Source organism: Oryza glaberrima, chromosome 9 (genome assembly GCF_000147395.1).
Source record: "Oryza glaberrima chromosome 9, OglaRS2, whole genome shotgun sequence".
Classification (NCBI taxonomy): domain Eukaryota; kingdom Viridiplantae; phylum Streptophyta; class Magnoliopsida; order Poales; family Poaceae; genus Oryza; species Oryza glaberrima.
The window spans coordinates 6,383,689-6,405,488 of NC_068334.1; the positions used below are offsets into that span (position 1 = coordinate 6,383,689).

Sequence of the window (21,800 nt, forward strand, 5' to 3'; positions counted from 1 at the left end):
ACCATTAGAAATCCAGTGAACATGATATTCTATTCTTACGTTCTTTCTTTTATTGAGTTTTGACAATTCTACATTTCAAATGGCCCTTAATAGTTTGAGATAGGAATAAGTCTATTTTTCCTCCCCCAACTCTTGCTGCTAATTGAATCACATCCCTCAACCGCGAAACCGGGTATAAAGACTCCCCCATCTGTAAAAACCGATGCAAATCGTCTCCTTCGACGGTTTGGGAGATGGTTTCGTCTGATGTGGCAATTTTGACCCCGGTGGAGAAGAGAATGAAAAGGGGGGCTGATAGATGGACCCCACCATTTTTTATTTTTATCATTTTCACTTACATGTGGGACCCACTTTTATTTTTAACTCCTTCAATGACTAGGCTACCACGTCAACACATTTAGACCAAGTCAACCTGCTATATCAGCAAAAACCGCTTCTAAAACCAGTGGAGTCAAGTTGAACCGGTTTTTGAAGTTGGGGGAGATGTTATACTCAGTTTTATAGTTGAGGGATGTAATTCAATCAAGCGCAAGAGATGAGGGATGAGAAATAGACTTATTCCTTTGAGATAACATGGAAACACAACAAAATACAAAGCCCAGCCCACGAAGTGAAGTAGGAAGTCGAAAGGTCAGCCCAGTAAGAGCCCACGAAAGCAAAAGGCAGACCTACCCCTATTTCAAGCCTGCTCCTCCTCCGGCCAACCCACTGCCGCCGCGACACCACCACCCGCCGCCGCCGCCTGCGGAGGGAGCGAGCGAGCCACCGCCGTCGACGGCCGCAGCGTCCGTTGCCCTCCGCGTTCGCTCGCCTTCCCTTCCCTTCCGAATCGCCGATGGCGTTCTGGGGTAAGCCTCCCCCGGATTCTTGCCTCCTAATGCTCGTCGTCGTTGTCGGCGTTCTTCCTAATAGCGCGTGGGTTTGTCTGTGCAGGTGTGGAGGTGAAGGCTGGGAAGCCCTACACCCACCGCCACGATCCCTCACATGGCCGCCTCCGCATTTGCCAGGTTCGTCGGGGCCTTCTCTTCTTCGTATGATCGCTGTAATGGTTCTTGAATGCTTCTGGAATGGTTCTTGAAATCAATATTCGTGAGATATAATGTTTGTCATAATTAATTTCTGTTTTAAGGGTTTTAGTATGAGCCAGTAAATCTGTATTAATGAAAACTTGAACTTCCAAATGCCATTGGAGCAATTACTTGGAATCTTGGATACTGAAGAAGTACAATACTTGATGTATTGACAGCCCTATTAGTGGCTCATTTTTCATTGCTCATTTGATTATCTGTATAGCTGTTGTTGCTCTAACTGATTATAGTTACTGAACTGGTTGAATGTTTGACTCGAGGCATCATAACCTTTTTTTTACATCTGTTTAGGAATATGCCACATTAATCCTTGTATGTTTTTCAGGCTACACTTGGAAGTTGCGATTCGGCTACCAGGACGATAGTACAATGTAATGTTGGTAGCAAGACGCCCATCATACTCTGTAGTCTGAATCCTAAATTGGCTGAGATGTGCCATCTAGAGGTTGAGTTGGAGGAGGACGATGAGGTTGTGTTTTCAGTACTTGGTCAGAGCTCCATTCATCTCTCAGGATATTACATTCGTTCAAGCGGCAGATCTAATGCAGGAGATGACGAATCGTATCCTTGTTGATACTTGATAGCCTCATCTCATTCTTTCACCTTTTTTTTCTTTGTCACGTTTCAAACTTAGTGTTCATTCTTAACATTGGTTAGAGAATCTTATGGGGAGGATGTTGGAGAGTCTGATACTGATGAGGAGTTTAACGCGAGTGACGACAGCTATGAATCTGACTTTATTGATGATGGTGATGTTGAAGTATCTGAGGATAAGTCCAGATCTGACTCTGTTGATGATGGTGATGCATGCTCCACCCCTGATCATCACAAAAAAAAGGGTATGTGATTGATTTGTGTGAAGCTGAATTCCTCAGCATATTATCACGTATTGATACCTGCTTTAGCATTCTTTCAACATTAGAGCTAGGAAATTTCTGATTAAACATAACAGTGTTCATGAAATCGCGCACTTATCTTTTTCATAGTATCTTTTTAGTTAAAAAGCTAAGAATAAAAATGACTTGGCTTATGAGTAAATTATCTTGCTATTGTATTTTGTCTCTCAAGAGAAGAATTGGGACTGCATTTCTTTTAGGCCCATAGAGATGCTGTACCTTTTCTCAAGGTTTAGCATGGCAACATGTTTTAATATTTTCATCTTCTCTGATCCTGCATGGCTATAATCTAGGAACACTAAGTGAACGTGTTTTTTTCTCCTCTTTTTTTTTGTAAAGTTAAAACGATAGCATGCCTTTGCCATCCTACCTAGGTTATTGCTGTCCTTTTTGTTTCTATTTTTGTTTTATGCTTATGTTCCTTGTAATTTGTATTCACCTACATCTATTGTTTACTGGCAATATGTCTAGTCTACAGATTACGCTGATAATGATGTCCCACTAAATTTTGCTGAATTTCTATTTTGATGCCAACAGATAAAGTTCAAAAGAGGCGTCGCTTGAAGAAGAAACACCCAGCTGATAGCAGTGATGATAACAATGATGATTCTTCCCACAGGCCTGTTGTCAGGCGTAAGGCTTATTCAATGTTTGATAGTTGCAGTGAAGATGAAGATAACATGTCTGTTCCTGTTTCTTTGGCTAAGAAAGAAAACACTAAAGATGTTGACGAAACAAAATACCCAAATAGTGAGTTAAATGATGACACCACGAAAAAGAGTAATGGTGCCAAGAAAAGAAAAGGTGATGCCATCAGTCAGGATCATGCACCTTTGATGTAAGTGTTGAGTCTAATGTTGCTCCATGTGTAGTTCAATCCTCTTATATGTTTCTGTTGTGGTTCCTGATACATAATTTCTTACAATGTCGTGAGCAGGGATCTAACAAATGCAGATGAACCATTGGTTTCAAAAGAAGGCAGAACAAAAAAGAAATCGATGAAAAAGGGAGGAAAACAGTTAGAGGTAGGAGATGGAAAACATTCCAACAAGATAAGAACATTAGAAGATGGATTGATAGTAGAAGATCTGTCAACAGGAAACCTAGATGCAGAAATGGCTTCTAATGGCAGCAAGGTAACCCCTGAGTTTCATCCCTGAACTGCATTTGATATTTTTGTATCTGTAGATTTTGCATGTATGCACCTGGCAATGTTCCCTTTCCTTATGATCATCTTGCAATCAGTACTCAGAATTACTGATAGTATTCATGGCAGTCTTTTGATTATACATGCTCTGCAGTCAGTGCATTAAGATTTCATGTACCAAGTTGTTTGTCCAAAAGATAAGGTGTAAGCAGCTCAGGTTTACTTGTGCAGGTTTCTATCAAATATGTTGGCACACTACAGGATGGGAAGATTGTTGAGTCTAATGTTGGTGAAAAGCCCTACAAATTCAAGCTTGGTAAATCACATTCACTTCTGCATTATTTTGAATTCTTAATATTGATACTAACAAATGTGTACCATCCTAACTCAAGGTGCTGGGAAAGTAATTCGAGGATGGGATGTCGGTATTTGTGGTAATAATTGTGGCGCTATTTATGTTTCATTATCAATTTGGAGTATCTTTTATAATTTATTAGTATGATATTGACTGTAGGCATGCGTGTTGGGGACAAAAGAAAGCTCACCGTCCCACCAGCTATGTGGTATGAATCGAATTGTTCGGTTTGCGGCTTTCAGTTCTATGTGCAAAATGTTATATGAAAGTTCTGTTTACACGTCTGTTTGCCATAATGCGTAAGGATCACCACTTATTTATTTTTTGACTGAATGGATCACCATTTATTCTGCAGTTATGGCAGTAAAGCAATAGGAGAAGTACCCAAAAATTCATCAATCATCTACGAAATCGAGTTAGTGAAGGTCAGATCCAAAAGCACATCATGAGCTTCTGCATGCTCATGTCCTATGCCGAAGGCTGCGACATGGGCTCATGCATCTCTATGTAGCTACATGCCATGCTGGAATTTTGTTTCTCCCAGGTGATGGCATACCCTGTCTTCTGCTTTTGTTCTAGAAGGAATTATTTTGTACTACCCTACAGATTGTAATCTGTGGTCAGACTACAACTCCAGCTGTCATCTGAGATCGCCTTCAGCAGAAGATTTTGTTTGACTTTCTAGCTAAAAATGTTCATATCTGTTGAAGGCGATGAAACATTTTGTACGACTAAGTCCTTCAGTCTCTACAGGTCTGGGGACTTCTATGACACTTTGCTAGCTGCATATGATCTTTGAAATGATCAGGTTTAATATTCTAGCGTGGTAATTTGTCGAAAAAAATATAGTATGCTAAATTTTCTTAGTTTGTGTTTAATTTTCTGTTCATTCTGATGATGAATCATACAGCGAATCACATACGTAAATTTGTTTGACACGACCACTTGAGCTGTTTCTCAAGACTTTGTTTAGGGTCTGTAGACTGACTGGTTTGGTTTCGGGAAATGCTCCGATTCTGTTCTCATTAGGGTTTTGCCAATTCTAGTTATCGTATATGGTCAATCTTTATTCGTCAAACGGTATAACAGAGTAAACAGGTTGTCACCTTGGGGTCTTTATATCAAATGGCGAGTTTCTCTAACATTGACAAGCCGAAAATGTGCACCAAGTTCTTGCTTATCATAGCTATTTTGCAACATTTTTCTTGAATCTTGTTTCACGAGAACCTACATTGAGGCAGGCGTTGTCGCAAGGAAATGATGATATGCAACTGCATTTTATTCCCATGCTTTTGCTCCCTCCCCATGTTTCTTAATGAATTAATGAAATGATGATATGCAACTCTCCTAGCTAGTGTTCAAGAAAATAAAAAGTCTCAGCAAAAAGAAATTTAAGCCATTATTATTAGATCACTCCAAATCACCAATACAATGTGGCAGTTCGATAGCAAGCGGCTCTGGATTGTGTGGCAAAAACAACACCTGATCCAAGGACCATCTAGCACCTCTAAGACCTTATTTCCTCGCACTTATTCAGAAACAACATACAGCCCAGCACCTCTAAACCTTGCTTATTACCTCGCACTTATTCAGAAACAACATACATACTGCATACTACCAGTCCCATATATGATGTAATAACCAGTCGGGCACAATCAATACGCCTCATCTTCCTCCAGACAATTTTTGTCGAGGAAGGCAGGACGCTCAAGGTTAAAGCCTAGGAGGGTGCTCCCAGGTAGGACGCCAGCCGCAGGATGTCGCAGAAGACGCCACCGGCGGTGACCTCCGCGCCGGCGCCGGGGCCTCGCACGATCAGCGGCTGCTCCTTGTACCTCGACGTGGTGAAGGCGATGATGTTGTCGGAGCCGGACAGCTGCGCGAAGGGGTGGTCTCTCTTGTACCTCTGCAGCTCTACCCGGCCCTTCCTGTTCGCCACGTCCACCACGCCCACATACCGCAGCACCTTCAGCAGGGCAAAACAGTATCACTGATTTGAATCACCTCTACTGAAAAAAATTATCCCTTTTTTTATTGTATATGGAGATTTGTGAGCTTATAATGGAATGGAGTATGCGGAATTATGCTAGATATGATGCCACGGTTTTTGTGGTGTTTGAAAAATCACTGGTTTTAGTAACATGCCGATGCACTACAGTGATAATGGTAAATCAAGGAAGTGAAGTGTCTACTCACTTCTCCTGCAGCTTCAGCTTCATCCCGTTGCCTGTCCCAGTCCTGATCAAAGGACGGTAGCTTCTGCATGAATTCATCTGCTGACGAACATGACTGCGCAACGAAACAAGTTAGGAAGCACAACAAACTGTATAATATGATTTCGGATGCCAAAAAGAAAAATAACTATACCCTCAGTGCCTCTGGCACAAGGCTCTTTACGGGAATATCGGAAAGCTCGAGCCTCAGACCAGACTCCCTTGCAAGGATAATAACCTGCTCCAAACAAAAATGACCAGCTAATGCAAATGATGAAGGAAAAGAGAAAGGAAAAATGGTAAAATGGTATTCAGATTTATATGTCATACCAAGCTGTTAGTTTATCAAAATCATGAAAAGAATATAAACATTTATCTGCTACCTGAAAAGTTTGTGATCGTTTGGAAGAAGTGAAGACAAAAATTATGCTCAAGAAGAAATGCAAAGCCCAAGCTTGGGTGAGATCACAACGCTAACTAAAGGCTAATACATCTTTACATGCATGAGGAAAAATATATAGCTTACAAGGAAGACTAGAATAGAACCGACCTTTGAGAAAGGCTCAAAGGGCACATCCTTTACCCTCAACATAAATGCTACTCTAGGTATTCAAGTTAATTAATAGGGAAGAGTTAGTCCAAATCAAAATAAAGTATACTCCCGCCGTTCCTTTTTATTTACCATTCAAGACATCAACACATTATCTAATACACAAGTTTTATTATTCCTTTTTTCTAAAATATATTCAGAAGAGCTAGTAAAGTATAATTATGTAGTACATGAAAGGTTTTTTCATGAAAATTGACAAATTTTTGGATGCTATTTTCACATATCAAATATTAATATTTCAGTAACATTTTAATGAGTTAATATTTCGATGCATGCATGCTAAAATGACATCTATTTGAGAACAGAGTATCATAGTTGCCCATATATTTCTTAAGTTATTTTTGTTCGAACAATATATTTATGAAGTAGTACAGATGTTGCAAAAAAGTTTTGCTGATACTGATTGGTCCTGGTATAGTGTCCAATACTAAATAAAAGCTATTATTTTTTTAATTTTGAGAGTATTTTTTTCAAGTATGATGGAATAAGCCTTGTAGTCTTTGGTCCTTGTGGTCCTTCTCTTGCTTTTAGGTTGTTTTTCCCCTTTTAGGACAGCACCCTTTCAGTTTTGCTTTTAGCATCTTTCGGTTTTGCTTTTAGCATCTCTAGGACAGCATCTAGCATCTCCTTTATGCTTTATTCGGTTTGGATGCTCTCTAGGACAGCATCGCGTTCAAATTTTAGACTAGTGTGGGCAGCAATTAGCTTGCAGCCATCCAGCCAGCTATGGCTATATATATGTATCCGACCTCCCCACGGGATGGTATGGCTTTTGAGTTTGTGAATGAAGAAAACCAGAAAATTGCCCCATACTGAGTGCCATCCTCTTTTCAATGAGAGTAACCATTGAAATTCTAACATCTGGTATCAGAGCCACACTTTCCTGTAGGCTAAACATCTCTTGTTCCACCCCTTCCCAAGCTCGGTTGAGCTCTCAGCCGGCAGCAGCAGCAGCACCAGCTGCTCCTCCTTCCCCTTTCCCTTACCCCTTTCCACACAGCAGCCCCCTGGAGGCGCACCATGTCCGACGTTCGGTCGCCTCGAGCACTCGGCGTCAGCAGGACACCGAGCTCGCCGCAGCAGAAGAGCGCAGGCGAGCAACGGCTCAGACTGCTGCAACAGCAGCGAGGGCGGCCAGACTGGCGGCAGCGAAGTTGGCAGCAGCCAGGGCGGAGGCGGAGGCAGAGGCAGCGGAAGATGCGGCACGTGCGGCGGAGGTAGAGGTTGAGACCTTGAGCAGCAGCATCAACGGCTCCATCGCCTGCGACATCACCGCCGATAGGGAGCTTGAGGAGCTGGCAAGAGGAAGGGCACGGGAGCGGGCAGAGCGGTGGGCAGCAGCCCACCTCCATGGTGGCGGCGGCGGCCCAAGGGACCGCGCGCCCGCCGATGGGAACCCAGACGGGCATGGGCGTGCCGGCGGCAGCCCGGAGCCCGCGCGCGGCCCTCGCAGGCAGCACGGCTCTCCTTCCCCTGACCGGCGCCATGGTCACCACGGTGTCCAGACGGTGGTCAGGGACTTTGGTCCCAGCGGTGGGTGGCCTACCCTCACCAAAACCAACTACATCGAGTGGGCCGCGGTGATGAGGGTGAGGCTCCAGGTGCAGCACATGTGGGAGGCAGTCCGGTACGGCGACGTCGACTACGACGAGGATTGGCGGGCACTGGATGCCCTCATCGCTGCAGTCCCGCCCGAGATGCAGTTCTCGCTTTCCCAGAAGCGGACTGCCAAGGAGGCCTGGGACGCCATCGCTGCGGCACGCATCGGCAGCGACCGCGCCCGCAAGTCCACACTGCAGGCACTCCGCAATGAGTGGGAACCTGGCCTTCAAGCCAGGTGAGGATGTTGATGACTTTGCTCTCCGTCTCAACACTCTCTTGCAGAAAATGGTGCAGTACGGCGACGACACCTACGACGAGGAGAGAGCTGTCGAGAAGCTCTTCCGCTGCGTCCCAGAGAAGTACAGGCAGATCGCTCGCTCGATCGAGTCTCTGCTGGACCTCTCCACGATGTCGATCGAGGAGGCGTTAGGTCGCCTCAAGGTCGTCGATGGTGATGAGCCATAGCCTCTCTCAGGGCCCATCACCATTGGCGGGAAGCTCCATCTCACTCGGGAGCAGTGGGAGGCCTCTCAGGGTGACGGGAGGAAGGGGGAGTCATCTTCCCCGACAGGCGGCCGTAAGCCGCGCAAGGCGCGGGGAGGTGTCCAGCTACGATGGGCGCGAAGACGTGCCGAGGGTGGCGCCCGCAGAGGCGCCCAGGGCGGCGCCACCTGCAACCACAAGCCGGCACGAGACGACGCCTGCCGCAACTGTGGCAAGCTTGGCCATTGGGCCAAAGACTGTCGACAGCCACGACGCGGCCAGGCCCACGTCGCACGGGTGGAGGAAGAGCCGGCTCTGCTCCTGGCTCATGCAAGCATCGAGCTACCTCCAGCTGCACCGGCCGCAGCGGCTTTTCTCCACCTTGATGAGCCGAAGGTACTCGTCTCCCTCTGCAACGTCTCCAGCAACGACGAGCTCTTCGCCGACACCATCCCATCCGGTGACCCCACGTGCTCCAGCACCAGCAGCCACTCCTCCGGGCACGTCTACTCCGACGCCAGCTCGTGTTGAGCGCAGCCCGGTGGAGTTCGCTACTCCGCTCTCCCACGATGGGGAGCGCATCCACGCGTACCACGACGGCGAGCAGCTACGGTACCGTACGATGGAGGATCTTCTCGGCGACCAGCCGATGCCGGGACTGGTGCCTCGCGACCTGGAGGCGCAGTTGCACCTTGCGTGCGACGACGATGAGCCTCGGTCTTTCGCAGAGGCCGAGAAACACGCGGCATGGCATGCCGCGATGCAGTCGGAGATGGATGTGGATCAGGAGAACCACACCTGGGAGCTTGCTGACCTCCCTCGTGGTCACCGCGCGATCACCCTTAAGTGGGTATTCAAGCTGAAGAGGGATGAAGCCGGAGCCATCGTCAAGCACAAGGCTCGCTTGGTGGCACGCGGTTTCGTGAAGCAGGAGGGGATCGACTACGACGATGCCTTCGCTCCCGTGGCACGGATGGAGTCCGTGCGACTCCTTGCGTTGGCTGCTCAGGAAGGCTGGGGCGTCCATCACATGGATGTCAAGTCGGCGTTTCTAAACGGCGACTTGAAGGAGGAGGTCTACGTGCACCAGCCGCCGGGATTTGTGATCCCCGGCAAGGAGGGCAAGGTGCTACGCCTGCACAAGGCCCTCTATGGCTTGCGGTAGGCACCGAGGGTGTGGAATGCCAAGTTGGATTCCACGCTCAAGGGGATGGGCTTCGAGCAAAGCCCGCACGAGGCGGCCATCTACCGGCGGGGCAATGGAGGAAATGCCTTGCTGGTGGGTGTCTACGACGACGACTTGGTGATCACCGGCACCAAGGATGCGGAGGTCGCGGCGTTCAAGGAGGAGATGAAGGCCACCTTCCAGATGAGTGATCTGGGGCCTCTCTCCTTCTACCTGGGGATCGAGGTGCACCAGGACGACTCCGGGATGACGCTTCGACAGACCGCCTACGCCAAGTGCGTCGTTGAGCTGGCTGGGCTCACCGATTGCAACCCAGCTCTCACTCCGATGGAGGAGAGACTGAAGCTGAGCCGCGACAGCACGGCGGAGGAGGTGGATGCTACACAGTACCGGCGTCTTGTGGGGAGCCTTCGCTACCTCACCCACACACGGCCGGACTTGGCCTTCTCCGTCGGCTACGTCAGTCGGTTCATGTAGCGACCGACGACGGAGCACCAGCAGGCTGTGAAGAGGATCATCCACTACGTTGCGGGGACTCTCGACCACGGTCTCTACTACCCGAGGTGTCCTGGCAAGGCACACTTAATCGGGTACAGCGACAGCGACCACGCTGGCGACATCGACACCAGCAAGAGCACGAGCGGGATTCTCTTCTTCCTCAGAGAGTGCCTCGTTAGCTGGCAGTCGGTCAAGCAGCAGGTGGTGGCCCTGTCCAGCTGCGAGGCCGAGTACATGGCGGCATCCGCCACTTCGACCCAGGCGCTCTGGCTTGCTCGACTGCTTGGTGATCTCCTTGGCAGAGACACTGGAGCGGTAGAGCTCAGGGTGGACAGCAAGTCCGCTCTGGCCCTAGCAAAGAACCCTGTCTTCCACGAACGGAGCAAGCACATCCGGGTGAGGTACCACTTCATCCGAAGCTACTTGGAGGAAGGGAGCATCAAGGCGAGCTACATCAACACCAAGGACCAGCTTGCGGACTTGCTCACCAAGCCTCTTGGGAGGATCAAGTTCCTCGAGCTCTGCTCCAGGATCGGGATGGCCCAACTTTCCCACAAGACGACGCACAAGACTTAGGGGGAGAATGATAGAATAAGTCTTGTGGTCTTTGGTTCTTGTGGACCTTCTCTTACTTTTAGGTTGTTTTTACCCTTTTAGGACAGCACCCTTTCAGTTTTGCTTTTAGCATCTTTTGGTTTTGCTTTAGCATCTCTAGGACAGCATCTAGCATCTCCTTTATGCTTTATTCAGTTTGGATGCTCTCTAGGACAGCATCGCGTTCAAATTTTAGACTAGTGTGGGCAGCAATTAGCTTGCAGCCATCCAGCCAGCTATGGCTATATATATGTATCCGACCTCCCCCCGGGATGATATGGCTTTTGAGTTTGTGAATGAAGAAAACCAGAAAATTGCCCCATCCTGAGTGCCATCCTCTTTTCAATGAGAGTAACCATTGAAATTCTAACCAAAGTAAACCAGTATCTACCTTTCTGGCAACATCAGTTCCTGATAGATCATCTCTTGGATCTGGCTCTGTATATCCAGCTTCTTTTGCTTCAGCAACAACATTACTAAAAGTTCGTGTACCTTCAAAATTGTTGAAAATATAACTCAAAGTCCCACTGCAATGGAACAATCAACACTGTATCAGCCAACATCGTCTAATTTATGGAACACAAAAGGATGAATTTCTATCCAAGTAAACTTCTGAGGAATTTTTGTGGTTTAGTAAAATTACAATATTGCAAGTTCAATTCTGGTACATTACTGAAGCATAAACGCACCTGAAAATGCCCTCAATACGCAATATCTTGTCACCTGTCTCTAGAAGACCTCGTAGGGTGCTAATGATTGGAAGGCCAGCACCAACAGTTGCTTCATAAAAGTAATGAGTGTACGATGCACGCTGCAGAGTCCTTAATTTCAGATACTGCAAACAAAGGGGGAAAATGATTTCATAGTGGATAAACAACCCAGCAGCATACAATGCTACACGACAGATGCACATTGATTTCTTAAGTTTCCAGTGGCTATGTATGAAATTAACAGGCTAGTAATCAGATTTACTTCATGGATTTTCTTAGAAATAAGTTATCTGTTGATCAGTCATGAACAAATAATTTCGACTCTTAGTTCGTCTTCACTGCAGGTTTCTTGAACACGGGGAATTCTTATTGAAGTAAAAACCAACTAGCTACCCAGACTCGGTCGGCGATTATTGAACAACTAAAAAACAGATTGTTTCAAAATAAAAAGGCAACAATATATGCCTATACAAGTCTTGCCAGTAAGAAAATTACCCGATCAAGCGGACCAGAATTTGCTTTCTTATTTGGCGTGATGACATGGATACCCTTCTTCAACCAATCATAATAGTGGGATGCTACGTATGTATCTGCTGTGCAGTCCACCAAAACTTTGTTTGGAAATACATGATTTTCAGACAAATGGCGAACAAAACTATCAAGATCTGCTGGTTCTGCTTCTTTTCGTAGAAGCTCTTTCCACTGGTTTAAGTCTACCCCTCTACACAAAGAAGCCAAACAAAACCGATGAAACAAGCAGATTTGAGCAAAATTTAATATACCAGCAAAACTAAAAAATAGTGATGACCAAGCTATTAAGTTAATAAAGCAGTTTATTCAGCAAGGCAAGGAAAAAAAAACATAAGAATGATGGTCAATATGTAATTCAAACTCTTGAAAAACTCATGCCTTACTAATTGGATATGACTCCTGGAAATTTGAAAGGCATGTTATCATACAAAAGCAAGTACTGTCCATCAAATGTAACGTGATATCTCAATAACAGTACATCAAAAAATAGTTTCCTGTTAATCATTATTAGGGTGGCACAATGAGGGAGCATCAGAATCTGATGGACAACAAAGCATGCCAATTACATGATGACATTGACATTCACGAGAATGGTGAAAAGAAAGACCAATAGACCAAATAATGGTACAACACCCTCTTTTAGTCTATCATATAAGAGAATTTACCAATGAAACTGTATTGAGGAATAGAGGAAGATTGAGTTTAGACAGAGAGAGAGGGTTCACTTATGTACATGTCACTCAAATGCATCGTTCTTGAGCCAGATATTCCAATAACACGTAGATCAATATTCATATTTTCCTTGAGAACAGCAGCCTGCATAAGTATCTAAATCAGTAAAAGTGTAGAAGTGCTGTGAAGTCAAACTTTAAATTGCTCCACTGTGAGACAAAACCAAAACAAATCACTTTTTGTATAGGGTTTGTAACATGAATGGTTTATACTGAGTCTTGATCATACTTGGATCAAAATGGGTCAAGTATATTATGCTCTTGAAATCTTGTCATACCCAATGTAATGGGCATGGTTAGGGTGATGGCCTGCAGACCTAATTGAGTTGTTCCTAGACCCAAGTGGCACAATGGAGGCAGCCACAGCACAAGGGAAGGAAGAGAGAGATAAGACTAAGGAACAAAAGATACCTGATCTTTCAGCTGGTCAAGAAGTGTTCCACCAATTAAACCTGGTCCAATGATCCCAACGGCAAGAGTGGTTTTGGAGAGGAAGAACCTTGAATGAACAGCTCTCAAAGCCCTCACACAATCTTCTTGCTTCAACACAACAGTAATATTGTATTCACTGCAACCTTGGGCTATTGCTCGTACATTAATATTTGCCTGAATCCATTGTTACAGGATAAATCAGTCCCAGAAACAATAAAGTCTCAATTCAATCAACCCAACACTCTAATTACCTTTGCTAATGCATCAAAAAGGATTGCACTGACTCCAGGAGTACTGGCCATCCTCAAGCCAACAGCAGCAAGAATGCTGCACCCACGAATGACTTCAACCTGGAAATAATTGATTGCAAGGAGGATCACAAACAAATCAATGCAAATACCCAAACATTTTGTATGACAATGGTATTTGGCACAATATTGGTGAACATAGAATGAATATTCCAAAACTATCATGTCTGCATTACTGTACTTGTCTTAGTCTGCATTACCGTACATCATATGGGTTGTGCTATTTCTATTGAGTTAACTTTGCTCAGGACTTCGGATATGTGTATTGTCTGTCCTACTCATCCTTGGTCATACGAGCATGTTCGATACATTTAGAAGAGGGAAACTAACTCCAGTTTTTAAGGTAACATTTGCAGGGTTTACATCAAAACTATATTTGTCAAAGAACGAAAGAAAGTGTTCACATGGTCATTTGTAAAACTATAGTTACCTTAGATAGCCTTCCAGCTGCTAATGCCTCACGAAACCTAACATGCAAGGCTGTCGAGACTGCTGCAACTTCCTTTTCTGGAACAGCAAAGCATACCGAGTGTTCGCTGCTAGCCTGAACAGATGTTGCAGTGAGGAAGAACCTTAATGAATCATAAGGAGATACAAAATATCAAAAGAAAAGGTACCTGAGATATCATGATAACATTAGCTCCAACATCCTTGGCAGCACTAAATATGGCACTTGCTGTACCTGGAACACCAGCCATTCCAGTTCTGCATCAAACATACTGAACCATTAAGACAACAGAAGAAACCAGTTTTACTATTAAGGACATCTTGCATTTGGAATTGATGATTTAATTCTCTTGTTCTTTAAACTTGCTAGATCAGCACAAAATCAGCACCTAGAGTTGTAAATGGCATGTTAAAACAGGACCTCTAGCATATTTCATCCGAAACACAAGGCACAAACATTCTTCTGATGGCTTGAAGCTATCAAAGATCCCAAAGTATTGTATGTGACTAAAAGCATAACTTGATTATGTACAATTGAACAGGGAAGTTTGAATAATAAATTATGCTAACTTACCCTTCCACATTAACAAGGGCCAATTTGTCTATAGTAGCAAATGATTTGACACAAGCATCTAAATCAGCATTTTCATTAGCAGGCTGCTTGCAAATTGTTGTTCCAGGGGCAGATAGATTGAACATATTCCTAATGACAATAGGAATATTGTCTTTCATCACAGGTATAATGGTGCGGGGATGCAAAACATTTGCACCAAAATATGACTGCACAGAACATATTCAAGTTAGATCAACAGAAAGGAGAGAACAGATCCAAGAAAGCAATAAAGTTTGGTGCGATTTTGAATGCAAGAAAAGAGGCACTATTGCTGGGTCACAGTGTCCAGTAAACCACTTCGCCTCCGTGAAAGACATCAGAGTGATGAAAAGAACTCTTCTAATGGACTAGGCCCTCTTGCATATCACGCTGCTTCCCATTCTTGTTATGCCTCAGTGTGCACAAGTAATAAAACAAATCAATGGCAGTAAACGAACAAATGCCCTAAGAGACATTACCATTTCCCAGGCCTCCTGATAAGATAATGTGCTTAAGATCACAGCCTCACTAACTGCATCATCAGAAGATTATTAATCAGACATATAATTAATTCATTGGTAAAAGAGACAGCCCTGTGTAAATAAAGAATTTCCTTGCAATTTCCCCTAAGTATAGTATTGCGTATGCAAATGTTTGATAATCAAACGGCAAGCATTTAGTCTAAGACTCTTGTAGGACAAACCTTTTCTAGGATCTGCACTAAATACCCCATCAACATCAGTCCAGATAGTGACCTGACGTGCCCTAACAAGGGATCCAATTATTGATGCTGAGAAGTCGCTTCCATCCCTTTTAAGCGTAGTAGGAATGTTTTCGGCTGTACTGGCAATAAACCCAGTAGCGATTATTATCTCTGCTGGTTGTCGTGAAAACCATTTCTGGAGTCGCTTCTCAGATTCCAAATAGTCAGGATCGACCTGATTAGAACCACTAGGTTTCACTACTAGAACTTCTCTTGTATCCATCCAACTGCAAGGCACCCCAGACTGCATGATTTAGATAGGGTGGTACATGTCAGGTCAGTTTGTTCAGAAGGCAAGCAATAGATCAAATTTCTAGATTCTGTCATAAAGGAAAAGGAGAGTATGTTGTTTCTCTTTTCATAAATTTATTCAAGATATATCATATATCATTGATCAGGAAGTAGTAAGTATTCCTGTCATTCATTTTTACTTCTCATTTTACAAGTCATGTCCATGGTTGCTTTTTACAATCATATATTCATAAAATAATTCCAAATATAAATACATTAAAATATTTTCATGACAAATCTACTAATGTCTTTTTCACTTACTAAACCGTAACATGTTTGCACATATTAGCAAGTTATGATTTCAAGGTTTGAATGCACACATTCTAAAATGACATTTATTTAAGAATGGAGAAGTAACATTTACTCACTAATATTAACCAAGTTGTCCTACTGAACTACAGCATCATATGGTGGCAGACTGGCAGTTGCACGTAATATATTGAGACAAGGTCTGAACTACAAAAGCATATGTTGTTGCTGCATATGCTGCAGGATTTGTAACTGAACTTTTGGAAAGTCAGAACAGCCTCTTCAGACTTCAAGGCTTAATTTTACCCCTGATACTAACTTCGCATTTTACTCTGGTTTGTTGAGAGAGAGGGTATTAGTATGTGCAAATGTTATTGTATCATTGTAGTTTAGTTGTCCATTAACATAATCCATGCAGTGTAGGAAATATTGATTCAGAATGAATAAACCATCTGCAGAATCCATTTTGTTGAACCTTAGAGATATTTGTAAAAATGTTTCAGGCATATTTTTCATGTCACCTTTTTTATAGCATACGACAACATTTGAGCTGACCACAACTCTCCATGCCCAACAACGAAATCAGAGAACGATTCTGTTGCATGTCCAGCTGAAACATACATAAACAAACAAAGGTATTAAACATCTAAAAAAATCATGACACTCATGTTACTGCATATATACTCAAACAACTGCAGTGAAGTTGGAAACAGTATGATAGTTTCCCCCTAATTTAGGCTAGATGTAGCAGGGTCACTGCAAGTTTCTGGCAGCAGTGGATAAAACGTCACTGTTCGAACAGATGCTTAGGCCTCAAAAAATAAACACTGATAAGAGATAAATACTATCAAGCGATGGTGCTTCTGATGTAAATGTCAAAGCATGGTTAGCTCAGGATCAAGCAAACAAACTTCCTATGAGCCATGCAACAACACATATTCCACCGAAAACAAGACTTCTAACTTAAAATAAATTAACATGGATATGGATAAAGCTCAAACCTATAAAAATAGCACGAAGCATCGCTCTCAGGTTACTGATGTCAGAATGCAACTGAGCCAAGAATCTTGCTAGGTCTTCTCCATCAAGAAGGTCCTTTGCTGCAGCCATATGCTTATTAAAAACTTCATCCAGTGCAGTCACATAAGAATTATCCCTTGACTGAGCTTTATGCACAAGGTTGAACATCATGTCAGTGACTTTGGACATTGCAGAAACAATGATCAGCTTCCTCTCAGAAGAGTCACCAAGAACAATATCAGCAACATTCTGAATTCTCTGGGGTGTTCCCATACAGGTGCCACCAAACTTGTGCACAGACCACATGTCACCTTTTGGAAGATAAGTACTGACTTCAGCTTGTTCAATTGAAATAGCCGCTGCAAGCAAAAAGTATGCATGCAGAGAGACGTAATAAATTAACATGGTTAAATGTCTGGTAAAATAAGGTTAGAATGTTATAGACTACCGACACCAATAGCACTATATGAACTTGAAAACTGAGATGGAAACAAGAAAGAGAGAGGCTAATATTGCAGTATTGTGTTGAATTGAAACAGATTAACTGAAATGAGCTGTTCAAAAACTGACCCAGGTTGACCTTGGAAACTGAGGCACCCGCAAGCCAAATATGGGAAGGAAACTATGTATGTATTGCAATATGGCATAATATAAACTAGCACTGTTGCATAAAAGCAGATAAACTATTTTTTTCCAGGCATCAAGCTTAAGGTAGATTGGCCCAGGGCAAGTCTTGTGCCTTGCCATACCCAGGCCTTTGAGCAAGTCTGAACAATAAAAAGTATCACTAAAGCACCCTGGTTAGTCAAAACGAAGACCAATCCATATTTTTCAACTAATAGCTGAATTAACAGCCACGTTTTAAGAAATAAATTATAAATATTTCCAGAAAAGATAAGGCAGTGCTAATTTAATTTCTTGAAAGATAAGAAAATCAAATAATAGTCTTGCATGGTGGAAAGCAGATATACCAGCAGCTGCAAGCAAATTCCTGGAACCATGTCTTTGCAAACTACCTTGTGAGTGACCTATCCTGAATAAGACAGTAACAAGATAAAAGGAATATTAACTGATGAAGAAATATCGTTATCATATACTCCTAGAACATAATGCAGAAGATAACACAAGACTTCAGAAGTTAATTACTGCTCCCTCCGTCCCAGAATAGACTGAAAAACATGTTCCAGGAACAATGTATTAAATAACTTTTAGAAGATCGGACAGCAAGCAGTGCAAATGCAACTGTATCTGAAAATTGTATTGAATAACTTTTAGAAGATCGGACAGCAAGCAGTGAAAATGCAACTGTATCTGAGAATGACTTTTACAACTAAACAGCAAGTGAAATTGTCAAATGACAGCATAGTTCTAGTTGAAAGGTACTTTATTAATGTACAGCAGCATTCACTGCAAAAGGGGGAATTATCTACCTTAGGGAGTTCCCCAAAGGTTGGTCCTGATTTATCTCACACTTCCAACATTGTGAAATCACTTCCCTGAAGATTTGCCAAGCAGCATAGCATCAATGTTATGAGAAGATAAGCTAAAACTTGTACAGAAGACATTGCATGGAGTGAACAAGTAGTAACAGCAAGTTAACAATGCAATATCTTATCTAAAAATGATGTAATGAGTTGATTGAAATTGACATGGACTAAACTAATCTCCGTTGAAGCCCACCAGATTACAATTGATTCAAATATTTCATTGACCCACCATTTGTTTCACAACTTATGGAGACTGGTATTTAGGAAAAAATTGAATTCCATCAGTCTTCTACCAATTATGGCTTGGGAGGCCAACAGTATGAAATCTGAAGATCTCATGGCTTATCCTGAATTTGCATGGTTGGCACTAATACTAAGAAATCAATCGTCTGTTTTCTTCTTCTGACTGCACTCTGCACAGGCAAAGGCTAAAACTATCGCATAATCTGAATTCTGAAACAGTTTGTACGAGAAATTCCACAGTTACGTCGAGAGAGATGAAACGCAGAACTCTCAGTTCATGAACTATTAATAAATCCCATCAAAGCAGAGAAGGGAGCAACCAATCGGCCTCATCCACCAACTCTAACACCACCCACAGCCGGATTTCCCTACACCACCTCCCATCACTCGAACATCTCAAATCTCCGATTGAGTATGCAAAACCAACTGCAAGCACGCCAGCCACATCCATTGCGGCCTCTCTCCGGAGGAGGACGAGGCGCTAGCCGCGGCGATCGGGCCGGTGACCGCAACCCCTCCGGTGACGGCCGGAAACCCACCCGCGCGACGTCCACCTGCAATGCGACGGCCGTTCTGCGAGTCCGTCCCACCACCCACACACGCACGCACGCGACCCATTTCGCAGCAACGAACAACGACACACAACGCGGCGGAATGGGATGGCGGTGAGAGTGAGAGAGAGGGATGTGTCCCGAACCTTCCGGAGGCGGATGCGCGTGGCCGGCGGCGAACCGCGGCGGCGGGCGGGAGGGGGCTCGCGACGGCGAGGCTCCGCATCTCGCCGGCGGCGCGTAGGGGAGAGAGAGAAGCGAGTGACGCCAAAAACCCCTTCCCTTGTTTAACCCCCGCACCCACGCCGCGTAGCTGCGCACGCCCGCGCCCGCCGCGGCTTTTTCATCACGTCGTCGAACCAAATTGCCGAGTTAATTATAATTATATCCGGATGAGTACTTTGTTTCTTTTTTTTTTGTTTTTTTATTTGCAAGGTTTGGCGAGATTTGTTTTCTACTGATGAACCTGGACAATGACACTATAAATTAAATTTGGTTGTCGATTTGTTGTCAGCGTGAATTAGGATGTGAAAAATGCACAAAGGTTTTAGGTTTGTTACAATATGTGTAAAAAAACTGATGTGAAAAATACACACAGCTTGGAATCGTATTGCCAGCGAGACAAAGATATTGGTTATATAATAATAATAATAATAATAATAATAATAATAAGTTTTAGTTACGCTGAAATAAGCGAAGTATAATTCTCATGTGCTCTTCAAATCTTCAATCATGCATGCCTATCCTCATTTGTGGTACGCTCTCTACTTCTCTGATTTAGTATATCGTTAGTTTTGAAAGTGATTAGCTTGTCAAGTTAATTTCTTTAAACGCTGAAAATATTGATGCCCAACATAACAATCATGCGACCAAATTACACAGCCCATGCGATGCTCGTTTTAATTTAGAAGCTTGTTGTTTGGGGTTTCTTAACAAGAAAAACGTGAAAAGGCCATGCATGAGTTTCGCATGACTTCGATACATAGGAGTACAATATTATTTCTTGTAGGAACTCAGGAAAAAGATTCCACACGCACTCAATCTAAATGAGGTTTAAGCTTCTTTAAAAGAAGAAATTCTTTATATATCCCTGAGTTTACCATCAATTTCTTTGACCTCTTAGGCTGTGTTCGTTGATTTGGGTTGGAAACTCATCTCCTACGCATAGAAAACGGAACGACCCATTAACGCGTGATTAATTAAGTATTAGCTAATTATTTTCTTTATAAATGGATCAATATGATTTTTTTAAAGCAATTTTTGTATACAAACTTTTAAAAAAAACGTATCATTTATCAATTTAAAAAGCATGCGGACGAAAAACAAGGAAGATGAGTTGGGAAAACTGGGGAAAAAACTCAATCTTACATAGTTCAATGTGAACTAGTCATTGATTTTTTTTTTCAAAATGACTATATTATCCCACTCGCTTGCTTATACACTAGCTTATTTTTTTTAAAAAAAACTTGATTCTCAACATGAACAAAGATTCATTTGTTTAAAAAAAGAAGATAAAATTATTTGTCCGAAAAATTGAAAACTGAAAATTCAACCTTTTTTAATAAATATAAAAATAAAATTTAATGATATTCATACAACAATTTCACCAAAATTTTAAATCAACTAAAAATAATTTTTGTTTTCAATTCCCAATGAAATCCTTGCATGGATCTGATTGAAAATTTTAAATTTTGTTTGAAAATTTCAAAACTTATATAATTTTAGCATAAATATTTTATCTCATTTTATTTTATTTTAAATTTAAAAGTTATATTGAGATTTATATTTTTAATTAGGTAGCACATAGATATGAGAAATAGGCAATAAAGTCATTTTGAATAAAACTAACAGTTAACTAATGTAATGCATATAGTGAGAATCAAAATAAAAACTCAAGTGCATATATAAGGGATAAGTTCAAAGACATTAAAAATGATAAGACTATTAGAAAATTGTCAGAAAACTTTCAAATATAATTTATAATGTATTTGCACTATTATTAAAATACATGTAACTTCCATAAAAAATGTACTTAAGCTATATAAAAATTCCAGTGCAGTTATATCATAGTTAACAATATTTGAGGTAATTATTTTAGCAATTCCCAGAATAATTGAGTGAGAACTCAGGAGCAATTTCCCATCTCCAAGATGTGAAATGGCAGTGTCGCTTTCTCCTCGATCCCATCAGATCTCATATTGGCCGGAATACCCAAGATAAACAAACCACAACAGGCAACAGAGGAACACAAAAATAATTCGCGCCTTTTGTTTTCTCAGGCGGGGGTGTGAACATGCATGATCGATTGTGTTAGTGCAAAGCTAGTGAAAGTGAAAGTCGCGGCGGCAGTTGGCGGAAAGGAGCCGATCGATCGACAGCGACAGCAGAGCCCCAGAGGAGGCGGACGGCTACCGGTGGCCGCGCGGCGAATCGAATCAAATCACCAAAATCACTGTGCGATAACGCGAACGGTGCGTGCACACGTCGCTGTCTCTCGTGTCGTGTGTCCCCCCGCGCATGCGTTGCGCACCGGTATAATCTGGCTCTTGGGGGTGGGGGTGGGGGCTAGTGCCTTCAATGTGGTGGTGGCCCCCTTCTTTGTTTGGAGTTGGCTCGGCTATTCATGTGTCTTTAATTTGAAGAAAAAATATAAAAGTTTTAAAGGATTTAAATTTTATAGAAAAATTTTCTATCCTATGTCATCGTTTAAGATCCATATATAATAAACAATCATATACAGATTTTACAGAAAATTTAGTAAAAGCTTAAACCT

At 42.8% G+C, this 21,800-nt stretch overlaps 2 protein-coding genes across 2 annotated transcripts; one reads left to right on the top strand and one right to left on the bottom strand.

Annotated features, from left to right (window-relative positions):
• The first annotated feature begins 716 nt into the window (after positions 1 to 716).
• LOC127783944 (peptidyl-prolyl cis-trans isomerase FKBP53-like) lies at positions 717 to 4,307 on the top strand. Its single transcript, XM_052311100.1, has 10 exons — positions 717 to 848; positions 934 to 1,007; positions 1,414 to 1,649; positions 1,746 to 1,927; positions 2,522 to 2,822; positions 2,922 to 3,120; positions 3,363 to 3,447; positions 3,524 to 3,565; positions 3,646 to 3,694; positions 3,842 to 4,307. The coding sequence occupies exons 1-10, from the start codon at positions 836 to 838 to the stop codon at positions 3,933 to 3,935; spliced, it is 1,275 nt and encodes a 424-aa protein (XP_052167060.1). The 5' UTR covers positions 717 to 835; the 3' UTR covers positions 3,936 to 4,307.
• Positions 4,308 to 4,868: 561 nt separating this feature from the next.
• On the bottom strand, positions 4,869 to 19,343 carry LOC127783943 (bifunctional aspartokinase/homoserine dehydrogenase 2, chloroplastic). Its single transcript, XM_052311099.1, has 19 exons — positions 19,174 to 19,343; positions 18,177 to 18,242; positions 17,718 to 17,779; positions 16,728 to 17,105; positions 16,248 to 16,336; positions 15,127 to 15,430; positions 14,903 to 14,955; positions 14,406 to 14,611; positions 14,002 to 14,089; positions 13,815 to 13,928; positions 13,328 to 13,426; positions 13,056 to 13,250; positions 12,647 to 12,729; positions 11,878 to 12,103; positions 11,362 to 11,507; positions 11,064 to 11,199; positions 5,854 to 5,937; positions 5,683 to 5,775; positions 4,869 to 5,452 (listed from the first exon to the last, which is right to left on the bottom strand). The coding sequence occupies exons 1-19, from the start codon at positions 19,251 to 19,253 to the stop codon at positions 5,207 to 5,209; spliced, it is 2,748 nt and encodes a 915-aa protein (XP_052167059.1). The 5' UTR covers positions 19,254 to 19,343; the 3' UTR covers positions 4,869 to 5,206.
• Positions 19,344 to 21,800: the final 2,457 nt, after the last annotated feature.